The 13,084-nt window shown below is 38.1% G+C and overlaps 1 protein-coding gene across 1 annotated transcript in view; it reads left to right on the forward strand.

The window, feature by feature from the left end:
• Positions 1–13,084, forward strand: part of Dpyd (dihydropyrimidine dehydrogenase) — an 844,579-nt gene that overhangs the window by 363,742 nt on the left and 467,753 nt on the right. The window contains exon 12 of the mRNA XM_029537560.1: positions 6,807–6,991. Within this exon, the coding sequence (XP_029393420.1) occupies positions 6,807–6,991 (185 nt within the window). The remainder of the gene's footprint in view (positions 1–6,806; positions 6,992–13,084) is intronic.

Genomic DNA, 13,084 nt, shown 5'->3' on the forward strand with positions numbered 1-13,084 from the left:
AGTACTACTCAGCTATTAAAAACAATGAATTTATAAAATTCTTAGGCAAATGGATGGTTCTGGAGGATATCATCCTGAGTGAGGTAACCTAATCACAAAAGAACAAACATGATATGCACTCACAGATAAGTGGATATTAGCCCAGAAACTTAGAATACCCGATACAATTTGCAAAACACATGAAACTCAAGAAAAAGGAAGACCAAAGTGTGGATACTTTGTTCCTCCATAGAATGGGGAACAAAAGACCCATTGAAGGGGTTACAGAAACAAAGTTTGGAGCTGAGACAGAAGGAAGGACCATCCAGAGACTGCTCCACCTGGGAATCCATCCCATAAACAACCGCCAAACCCAGACACTATTGCATGTGCCAGCAAGATTTTGCTGACAGGACCCTGATATAGCTGTCTCTTGTGAGGCTATGCCAGTGCCTGGCAAATACAGAAGTCCCATGGCTCTTAACAGGAGGGGAATGAGTAGCAAAGCCATCACTTGGAAGGTCAACGGTTTTTAACAGGGGGTGGAGGTAGTGAGGGGCATTTCTAAAATACTAGTGAGAAAGAAATGAAACATCTTGGGTATTTATGCAATTCATTTTTAGTTTTGGCAGTGTAAAGAGATGTGATAGCCTGTGGACTTTCCATGAAATATGAAGCAATGGCATTTCTTGAACAAGGGGAAAAAAAGACTCATCATGCTTTGGAAGCAGAGAAAAAAAGCAAAGGTCTGTAAGGTGCCCATGGGGAGGGGTACCTAGCAATTATGGAGGTCACTAGTTATTATAAAATGGATGAAGCAACAGAGCAGGATTGTGATCTCAGATTAGATGTAATAATTTAGAAGGGACAGTGGACTGTGCAGATGAAAATCTGACAGGAAGTGTAGCAGCTTGAGAGAGAGTCGCCCCTGTAAACTTGTATATTTGAAAACTTGATCCCCAAGTTGGTGGAACTACTTGGGAAATGATTAGGAGGTGTGGCCTAGTTGGAGGAGATGTGCCACTGGGGATGGACTTTGAGATTTCAAAAGCCCATACCAAGCCAAATCTTTCTTTTTCTCTCTCTTCCTTCAACTTGTGGATAAAATACAAGCTGTCTCAGCTGCTCCAGCCACCACGTCCCTTCCTGCTGTCCTGTTCCCCAATCATTAGTCACACTCACCCTCTGAAACTGGAAGCTCTCAATTCATTGCTTGCTTTTATAAGTTCCTTTTGTTATTGTGTCTCCTTAACAATACAACAGTAACTAAGATGAAAGGAGCTGAATAGAGGAAGATTTCAAAGTAGAGCTTGAGATCATTTTCATTGAGATCTAGGTCAGGGACACAGTGACTATAATTTCTAATGGAGAATGCACAGTGGACTGGGTTTTATGGACTTATGAAGAGGAAATTTTAGAAATGGATAATACCTACAATCCGGGAACAACACAAAAATGGAAAGAGTACAGTCAGAAGAGTTTGTGTACATGTAAGAAGAGAAGAGATTAAAATGCAGATTAATTGATGGATGCTACAGAAAGATGACAGGGCCGCAGGATTTGGAAACCAAATAGGCCAAGTTTGAATGAATAGACAGAATGGAAGGCATCATTGAATGGTGAAAAAATGGGAAGTCTGGATTACTCTAACAAAGTGGATTAAAAAAAAAAATGTGGTTATAGCTATGAGAAGGAGAACATGTCAAAATCCAAAGTTTCAGAGTAGGTGAGGCAAACAGAAAATTATGAATTCTATTTTGAGCAGAGTAAGAAATGACATGGCAAAGGACATGAGAAGAGGAAGAAAGATAGGGAGTCAAGGGAATTTCCTTAGGGTGGTTAAAGGACAGTGGCAGCTCCTTACTTCTGCCCCCGTTGGCTCTGGAGACTACATCCCAGTAGTGAATGTAGGGGTATGTATGTGTACCCAGAGCCTGCTGGCCTGACATGGTGCTCTCAGCTGTTGAAGGTGGTTTCAGTTCTATCCCTGGCTTTCTCCCAGTTGTCCTTCTTTTTAGACAGAATTCTCAGACCCTGGCTCTCTGAGTTAGAGCCGTTTGATCTGCTTCCGATTTTGCTTTCTTCCCTGAATCTCTGAGATGTCTGCCCTGGCTTGTTTTCTTCTCTCATCATGCTTTGATCCTATTGGGTCATCACGGCTCTCAAATTAAACAACATTCATGGGGAATTCATCTAAGTTTTCAGGATAATATTTCATGATACATCTTTTAGGATTATTTTCTTCCATTCCTGTATAATGTCAGATTCTTCTAAGGATAGTAGTAATCCTTTCCGTTATGATTTCTGCACTGTTGTTTTCCTCGTTTATGGAGAACTGATTTATATTTAGGTACTCAGCTGTAATACCTTCCACATCTTTTTTTAAAAAAAATACTGAGAAACACACGTGTCAAATGCTTATGGTTTTCTCTTCTACATAGATGACAGCGTGGTTATGTCAGTTTAATTGACCTTGGCAATCTGCATCTGCTGCTGATGTGTCCCTAAGGGATGGTTTTTGTGATTTTAAGCTGTGCCTTATTGAAGAACTTGTGTGTCACAATACAATTAAGTCTCCTCTCTCTCTCTCTCTCTCTCTCTCTCTCTCTCTCTCCTCTCTCTTCTCTTCTCTCTCCTCTCTCTCTCCCTCCCTCCCTCCCTCCCTCCACTCTTCCCTCCCTCCCTGACTTTCTCCCCCTCTCTCTTCCTCTCTCTCTCTCTCTTCTCTTGCTCTGTATAATATATGTAAAATTTTGTGCATAACATTAAATTGACTAAAAGTTCCTATTTCCAAACCATTTCTTGTTATAAAGCTACCTTGGAATGCCTTTGTTTTTTTAAATAAGCTCATTTGAACACAGTAGTAATTAAAGCAGAAAATTAACATAAATCTTAAATGTTTGGTATGAATTAAGGATGTTTCTGTTCTTTTCGAGACTGCATAAAATTCCAGGCACCGTATCATTTAGCATATTTCTCGCTCATTTGGAGAATAATCTGGACTGTGAATAAGTATGTTTAAAGGCTTCTTTTCAAGTTCTTTTTGTTGTTGTTTTGTTCAACTATGGAGCTGCTGGGACATATGCCTGTCTCCATCAACATACAATTCCATGGAAATTTGTGGGGAGACTGTAAATGATCATAACAGAAAATGCCTATACCCTTCAAGACAGAGAGAAAAACATACAAGCCTTTATTAATATTCATTTAACACTTCATAGGAAATGGCAAGCCGTTATTTGGTTTGCAAATGTAAACATACATTTTTCATCCACGTGGGCCTTCGTCCCTTCTTAGCTGCATCAAGGCAGCAGTAACCCGCTTCTGAGGTTTGTTTACACTGAATTCCAAGTCAAATATATCAGCAGAAGAGTGAGTTGTCCATTGAAGGATGATTCCAATGATGCAGAGAATAGAGATTCCCTTGTTACAGGCAGCAGAATAAATGGACTCCTCACTGACAAATTACAAAGCAAATGCACAGACATTTTCCCTATTGGAGTCCTAATTTGAAATCTAGCTATGACACTTTAAGGTTTACAAAAGAAAAAGGTAAAAGAGGAAGAACAATGGCTATGGTCTGAAAACCAATGACGTTCATAAAGGTAAGACTGTGGCGATGACTTGTTCAGTCATGTACTTTGCTCCCTGGCCTGTAAACCTGGGTTCAGATTCCTTCAACACAATAAAAAGCTAGGGACAGTCTTATCTGCTGAAACTATAGTGCTGGTGGCTTGGAGAGAGGCAGAGTCCTAGTGTTCATTGGTCAGCAAGTGGAGTCATATTAATGAGCTGCAGGTTCGGTGAGAGACTCTGTGTCAACAAATACAGTGGAGTTCTATTAAGGGAAAGCCCTCAATCAATCTTTGGCATTCATATACATGAGCACATGCACACGTGCACACACACATGAGACATGCACATGCATGAAACTGAGAAAGGTATTTTTGGTATATGTACATTCAGTGAAGTTGTGAATATGATATAAATATTTTATGTGCATTAACAGAGTCTACTGGAGATGCTGGTGGTTTTTGTTGGCAGGAACATTGTTCTCAGAGTGGCTTCTTGGTACTGCTGAAAGAAACATTTAGGACCTACTGTAGCCCTGTTTATATTCACATGTCTTATTCATCTTCTTATTTTCTAATGGCTGTTTTGTAGATACTAACAATCTCAGCATTGCATATTCAAACATACAAGTTATCATTCTTTTGGATTATATTTCATATCAAAGCAGCATCCTCAATATAAACTTCAATAGCTTCACAACATAGGTCTTTCATAGGTGTTGTAGGGAATAATAACTAAAACATAATCTTTATTTTGCTCCTTCTCAGAGTGAAATCCAGTAGTTTTGAAGCTATTTCTGTCAAAAATGATATTAAATGTGTAAAGGGGACCTGAAATTGATTTCCATTTTAAAACTTTCTTAATTTTAGTCTTCTATTAGTACCGGAGTGTATCTAATTTTTAGATTTTATATATGATTATTTACAGTTACTGGTCTATCTTTCTACAGTATATTGTATGTGCTGTTCAATGATGATACATTATTCCAGATTGAAGACTTGAGCCATATTCACTATTGATGTTCTTCTTGCAGCTCAAGTAACTGTCAACAGATGGTAGTGATGATCTGCTATGCAATGGGGAACAATGAGAAAGGTCTCCTTTCATGTGACCTTTAAAGACATTAGAAAAATCTCAAAATGCCATTCTGCATTGAAAATAATTACATGAATATTTAATTTTACTCTTGATGAAAGGTGAAATAGCATAAGAAATACAAATAGCAGATTTTAAAATAGAAACCTGACTGTGGTAGCTGTATCATGTGGACTCACTTATTCATACACCCATCAATCCAGCCCAGTATTTTCTAAATTCCAAGTATTGTCTCACACACAGTAGTACAGATGCAAGCCACATATACACATTTCTGTTTCTCTGGGCTCTACATACCTGCAGATAAAGCATAACTACACTGGCTCAAGAATAGCTATCTAGTCATACTTTATGTAGAATGTAACGTGTATAAAACAAGGCTCATTTTTAATCACTTCTTAGGATTCTTGCACATGAATGTGATGTATTTACATCATTTCTACTCCTCCCTCTTGGGCCTGCAACTTTGTCTGATGTTTTTGACCCTTTAGCCATTTAGTACTGCTCCTACATGAACTTATTTAGTGCTGGCCACTTTAAATTGGGAAACATATCAGAGGTGTCATATCCTGGGGAAAACTGAATGGTTCTCACTACTTACAGGACCGCTTGTAGCTCTTCATTGAGGGACCTAGCCTTGTGATATATTCTCTATCCACATTGGCATGTTGATTGCTGTTGTAATTCTCTTCAGATCTTATTTAGACAGCAACGTTGTTGAAAATTCATGGCTATAGCTTCCCTGTGATCTCCAGAAAACACATTGTCTGATCTTCTGGCTCATACATTCTCTCTGGCCTTTCAGTCTTAGGAATACGGATTATGTTATAGATTTACTAGCTGAGTCTGGGTACTCCTTGGTCACTTACTCTATGTATGTGAACAAGATACTTTTTATGGTATCTCATTTTTTATATATCTTGGTGGGGGGAAAATTAGTTTTTTTTTTTTTCCTGTTTGAACAGCACTTTCGTCTATATGTGGTTTATTTACTATATAGTTGATTCATTTAACAATTTAAATTTCTATTTCATTCTCTCTCTCTCTCTCTCTCTCTCTCTCTCTCTCTCTCTCTCTCTCTCTCTCTCTCTGTGTGTGTGTCCAGTGTCCCCCTAACCTTCACAAGCTGGATGGTTACTACTGTGATCATGAGCAGGTATGAGGGATGGGGTCGGGGTCCTCCTGTCCGAATTCANTCTCTCTCTCTCTCTCTCTCTCTCTCTCTCTCTCTCTCTCTCTCTCTCCCTCACAAGAAAAATAGTTCTTTTTGTCATATCTAGATGCTGTATTTAAAAATCATGACATGCCACGTATAGATAACATATGACCCTGAACTCCAGCATATTTTTACCAGCATAGAGGCTCTTCATCTTCCAGACAGCCTTCCTGTTTCAATTCTCACAACTACAATTGCAGAAAAAAATTCAATTATGTAATTTTCTGTAAATTATCCCAACCCTGTCCATGACATCTATAGATTACTAGAGAAATCATATAGCAAATAATTATATAAGTGTATTAAGAGAATTTTCACAAAGAACTGAGGATAATATATACATTTGCTGACCTTTATGAAACAAAAGAGACACTTATTTTGAATCTGATGCAGATACATACCTGAGTCAAATTGTTTAACAATAATGGTAAATAATTTGGTGACAATAGGGTTTTACCATTTTGCTTTATAAAGTGTCTTATTATGAAAAGAAATGACTGGCTCTCAATCCCAATCCATGAATCAACTATACAATTCCACCTGTAGCAACCAGGTACACTATTGGGGTGATATGAATGGAAACAGCTTCCTGGATGACCACATTTGAGAAAATTCAATTATATGGATTTCAAATACTTTCTTCATAGATTCAGGTATCATTGTGTAGTAAAGTAGATACTTAGTACAGCCCAACTCTTTTTTAATTTCCACATGTGATGTCTGTTTTTATAGTTTAAATAGTGAACTATTGAAGAAATTCACACTGGTATTTCAATTAACTTACAATCTTTTCTGGTTTATTTAAAACAGCTGCTTATATCCATAGAATATGATATATATATATATATATATATATATATATATATATATATATATTCCTGATTTTCAAACTGCTATATGATTCATTGATCTATCATTGCCTATTGTCTTTCCCTTTTTTCAGTGAAAGAAGCATTGAGTCCCATCAAGTTTAACAGATGGGGTCTCCTAGAAGTAAATCCAGAGACCATGCAAACCAGTGAGCCATGGGTGTTTGCAGGTGGTGATGTTGTGGGTATGGCTAACACCACAGTGGAATCTGTCAACGATGGAAAACAAGCTTCATGGTATATTCACAAGCACATACAGGTATGCATGTGTCATCAATATCACATTTTTTTAAGTACTCTTTGAGTTTTGATATGAATCTAAGCTGGTTCATGTGCCTATGTGAGTGCACACTGAGAGTCCTACCTTATCCTTTTCTGACTTATTGCATTGGCTTGGGTTTCTTAATGAGCCAAGAACTGGGTTGACAGCCAGAAATCCCCACTGAGCCTCCTATCTGTACTTCCTACCAATGCTGGGGTTATAGGCTCATGGAACCATTCAGCGATTTCACAAGGTTTCTGAGGATTTGAGCTCAAGTCCCCCATGCCTGCACGGTAAGTGCTTTTACCCAGTGGGCCATCTCCCTAACTCTGTATGAGCATTTTTATAAGTTGCATATGTACATATAAAATATGTACATATATATGTTTTACTTGGATACAACTTTTAACATGCAGACTGGGTAGTAAAATTATTCAGCTGATTGAAAATGCATTATGTATTTCTATTAGTGGAGTGCTAGGAAGGCAAAAGCTTGTTGCAATGTATTTGCCACAGCTACAATAAGGGAGACTACATGTGTCACATTTGATGATACCCACAATGATAGGAGCTTGAATCTGATTCATAATGAAGCTATGCAGACCAGAAAGCTATTTGGTCTATCCATATGGACCAGATGAAGTCCTATCCATTTCCAAAGTTGGTGTACATAAACCAGCAGAAAGCAAAGTACTGAAAATTGTCAGGTCAGTTTCTAGGATTTTTTAACTGAATGGTTTTATGATGAGATAAACATGAACAAATGACGAAATAGTAGAACAAGCTCTGGTACAGTGACTCTGTGGTGAAGAAGAAAAAGAGTAAACAACTAAATCTTAATTTGTACTTTTTCTAAACATTCTACTTTATTTTTATTCTACAATCTGATTAGCTTCCCTCCTTTACATAGAAGTGTTCCTAGATGAGTTCATTTTATTAACTTCAGTTTTAATAATCTTTGTATAGTTTTTTACTTCTTTTATTTTTGAGATTATGGTATGATTACGAATTTTTCTCCTTCTTGCAAACCTTTGCATGTATCTTTCCATCCTCTCAAATTCAGGGTCTTTTTTTTTTAATTCATTGGTAAACACACACTTGCTAACACATATATACATATATATTCATAAATATGTGAATACAACCTACTCAGTTTCTTATTCAGGAAAAAATGTACGGTTATTATAGACCCCCTTGAATTTCTGCTTTTTCTTTGGTTTCCCTAAATGTTTGAATAGGTTTCTCTACCCCTCTTCATCTTTGCCATGACCACTTTGTTTGCCATGACCAACTTATGCATTTCAGCCAGGCTGACTTGTTTGGCCTTGTGTTTGTTCGTGTGTTTCACTGTTCTGTGTATCATGGTTTTCATGCTTATCACGTATCTCTTCCCACCTCACCCAGGGCATCTTCAAGTAAGAGACCTTAAGATATTGAATGTAGGCCATACCATGGTGCCCTTGAAATTTAGGACTCCCAAAATACGTGAAGCCAACTATGGGTTTTGTAGAGAAAGGATTAATATTCAGGAAAAATTTTACCATTGACAAACCTTGAATTTAAAAGTTGTCTAAAATATAGTCATAAATTAAAAGGGAGTGTCTGCACAAAAAGAGAGTAAGACTGTTTTAACAAGTAGAAGAATCCTGGGTCTCAGAAACAGCAACTTGGCGAGTGGTCAGGTTCTCGTCTCTGTAAAGACAACAAGACAATGATTACAAATCCTATGGCCTTTGTTTGTTTTAAATGTTCCTTTTCTTAAAAATTTGGAAAGACAAACAAACTAAACCTCACAGAGAAAGCTCCTAAAGACAGCTCCCATGCATGGGCAGTCTCTTGTTTAAACTGCTGTCCTTTGTCATCCTACATTTTAATTTTCTTATTCTACTGCTATTTTTAGATTACTAGAAATTTTCACACACCACTTTCTCCTGTATAACTCCTTGGTCTATACGCCCACCTGGTCACTCTATTATCCAATTGCATGTTGGATATCTTCACATGTTCACACTTGTTGCTAATCTGTTTATATATTTATGTGTTTATCTTATTCATGGGGATTTCCAACCTCCAGCTGAAATCCATTGCCTTTAAACTCAACATGCCTTCTCAAATCTGTCCCATCTCTATCCCTTGACAGTTCTTGTTCCCGTGTTCACACTCCACAAGGACCCAGTTAGTTTTTTGATATTAAATTACTCAGACTAATAAAATTTCAATATTAAACTGGAACTCAACATAATGCTTAGAGATTCTTAGGGATAGCATTTACACAAATGGAATCATATTTAATACTGCACATATTGAAGTGATGTTTTGTTTAAAAATTAAGAAAAATACCATTAAAAAGACATACATTAATACTTGAGAGTACATACATTTTTCTCTCCCTAACATAGCACTGTTATCTATACCCACATTTAAATGTTATTTGAGTCTTATGCTTTCTTTCCCTATTCATATCTGTATGAATCTATCTCAGCAAACCTTTCTTTTTTCTTTTTCTTATTTTTTATTCCCCTCCCAGTCCACCTTCTGACTGTTCCAGATCCCTTACCTCCTCCACGCCCCCTGTCTCCATGAGGATATCCCAACTGCCCCACCAGATCTCTAACATCCCTGGGGCTCCAGTCTCTAGAGGATTAAGTGCATTTTCTCTGACTGAACCCTGACCTGGCAGTCCTCTGCTGTATATGTGTTGTGAGCCTCACATCAACTGGTGTATGCTGCCTGGTTGGTGGTCCAGCATCTGAGAGACCTAGGGTCCAGGTCAGTTGAGAATGCTGGTCCTCCTACATGGTCACCCTCCTCCTCAGCTTCGTCTAGCTTTTCCCTAATTCAATTGCAGCTTCTGTCCATTGGTTGGGTACAAATATCTGCATCTGACTCTTTCAGCTGCTTGTTGGGTCTTCCAGAGGTCAGTCATGATAGGTCCATTTTTGTGAGTGTTCTATAGCCTCAGTAATAGTGTCAGGCCTTGGGGCCTCCCTTTGAGCTGGATCCCACTTTGGACCTGTCTCTGGACCTTCTTTCCCTCAGGATCCTCTCCATTTCCATTCCTGTAGTTCTTTCAGAGAGGAACACTTACTGGTCACAGTTTGGACTGTGGAATAGCAACACCATTCCTCACTGGATGCCCTGACTTTCCGCTGGAGGTGGGCTCTACAAGTTCGCTCTCCCTACTGCAAGGCATTTCATCTAAGGTCCCTCCCTGAGAGTCTCTCACCTCCCAGGCCTCTTGTGCATTCTGGAGAGATCTCCTACCCTCCTACCTCCCTAGGTTGCCTATTTCCATTCTTTCTGCTGGCCCTCAGAGCTTTAGACCTTCCCCCCACCCAATACCAGAACATATTTCCCCTCCCCTTCCCCACTTCCCCTTTCACTCCCAGGTCCCTCAGGTCCCTTCCTCCACTCTTGTGGTTGCTTTCCCCCAGTTCCCAAATGGAACTGAAGCAACCTTACATTTATTTTCTTCCTTCGTTCCTTCGTTCCTTCCTTCCTTTCTTTTTTCTTTTTTCTTTTATTTTTTTTGGCTAATATCCACTTATTAGTGAGTACATGCCATGCATGTGCTTTTGGGTCTGAGTTACCTCACTCAGAATGATATTTTCTAGTTCCATTCTTTTGCCTGCAAAACTCGGGATGTTCTTAATAGCTGAGTAGTATTTCCTTGTGTAAATGAAACACATTTTCTGTTTCCATTCTTCTGTTGTGGGACATCTGGGTTTTTTTCCAGCTTCTGGTTATCACAAATAAGTCTGCTGTGAACATAGAAGAACATGTGCCCCTGTGGCATGGTGGGGAATCTTTTGGGTGTATTCCCAAGAGTGGTATTGCTGGGGTTTCAGGTAGATGTATTTGCAATTTTCTAAGGAACCTCCAGATTGATTTCCACAGTGGCTGTACCAGTTTGCAATCTCACCAGCAATGGAAAAATCTTCTTTTTTCTCCACATCCTCTCTAACATGTATTGCACCTGAGATTTTGATCTTTGCCACTCTGAATGATGTAAGTTGGAATCTCAGGGTCGTTTTGATTTGCATTTCCCTGATGATTAAGGATGTTAAACATTTCTTTAGGTGCTTCTCAGTCATTTGAGATTCCTGTTGTGAATTCTCAGTTTAGGTCTATATCCTATTTTTTGATTGTGTTGTTTGGTTTTTTGAGTTCTTCTTGAGTTCTTTATATATTTTGGATATTAGGCCTCTATCGAATGTGGGGTTAGTGAAGATTTTTTTTTCCCAATCTGTAGGTTGCCGATTTTTCTTCATATGAAATTCTAACTTGCTTTTCTGTTTCTGTAATAAAACATTCTAACAAAGAAAAAACTGAAAACAAACTAGCTCAAGCCAATTTAAACTTCCAGGCCACAAGTCGTCATTGAGGTTAGTCAGGAAACTCAAGCATGAACTTTAACCAAAACCAAGCAAGGGTGTTGCTTACTGGTTCACTCCCTTTTGTGTGTGCTCAGCTTTTTTTTTTTTTTTTAATCAAACAAATACTTATTGAGCATCTACTAAAGGCTAGAAATAAAAAATGGAAAAATAAAAATAGTATACAGAAAATTATCAATATCCTGTAAATTATTATCGTTGTTGTTAATCTATTCTTCTCTCATATATTACATCCCAACCACAGTTTCCCTTTCTCCTCTCCCTGACCCCCATCCCTGATCCACTCCTCTTCCTTTCCCTTCACTGAAAAGGATAGGGCAGTTTTCTTAAGTAGCCCATTCTCACCTGCCCAGGAATGGTAGCACCCTTGGTAGGCTAGCTCCTTCTACATTAATTAAATATCTAAAGCAAGAAAAAGTTCCAGAATCATCACTATAGGCAATCCACACATAGTCGGTCTTCCAGAGGAGACTACCAAAGTATTCTGAACGATATCAAGTTGACAACTGAAGCCTTTAGGAGACCCACCTATGTCAACCTGATATATAAACATCCCAGTTTAGACCTGCCCTTTATTATTTTTCTTTAGATACCTTAAAATTCAAATGTAAGCTACAACATAATTTAAACATCTTACAGTCTTTAAAAATTGCAATGCTTTAATTTTATTTCATCTTGAACTTACAAGTCACCAGACATCATTGAGGGAAGACAGGGAAGGAACTTAAGCAGAAGGAATGCCTTTCTTTGGCTCATGCTCAGATAATATTTGTATACATCTCAAAAACCACTTGCCTTCAGATGGTGCTTCCCACAGTAGTCTGGGTCCTTCTACATCAGTAAACAATCAAGAAAGTATCCCACAATCATGCCCGCAGAGCAGGCTGATCAAAGCTCTAGTTGAGACAGAACCAAGAGATAATGCTTATAACATTTCATATTATCATTGTAAATTAATTTTTTCTCCTGTAATGTTTTAGAAGATTTTTTTAAAAAAGCATTAATGTAAAAATGTGAGTATTGTCTAATAATGATATGGCTATCCCTTTAAATGATCAAAATATTTTGATTAACATGATGATTATAAATATTTGCTGGATACAATACAGTATTTCCATATGTGTACAATAATACATAAATCAGAATCATTAATGATTCTATAACCTGATCATTTTGTGTGATGGTCACCTTTAATTTCATACAAAAATTTATAAATCACTAAAATATATTTCTTTCTAGTGATTTTGGGGTACTTTGATTTCTCCTCTACTTCCTAAACTTTACTAGTACTAGCACTCTAACTTTTATTTATAAATTCAGATAAACATTAAAAAACCCTTACTCTGTGTACTGGATAGCTTTGTGTCAACTTGACACAGCTGGAGTTATCACAAAGAAAGGAACTTCAGTTGGGGAAATGCCTCCATGAGATCCAGCTGTAATGCATTTTCTCAATTAGTGATCAAAGGGGGAGGGCCCCTTGTGGGTGGTGCCATCTCTGGGTTGGTAGTCTTGGGTTCTATAAGAGAGTGGACTGAACAAGCCAAGCCAGCAAAGAACATCCCTCCATGGCTTCTGCATCAGCTCCTGCTTTCTGACCTGCTTGAGTTCCAGTCCTACATCCTTTGGTGATTAACAGCAGTATGGAAATGTAAGCTGAATAAACCCTTTCCTCCCCAACTTGCTTCTTGGTCAT

The sequence above is a fragment of the Mus pahari genome, chromosome 4 (genome assembly GCF_900095145.1).
Source record: "Mus pahari chromosome 4, PAHARI_EIJ_v1.1, whole genome shotgun sequence".
NCBI lineage: Eukaryota > Metazoa > Chordata > Mammalia > Rodentia > Muridae > Mus > Mus pahari.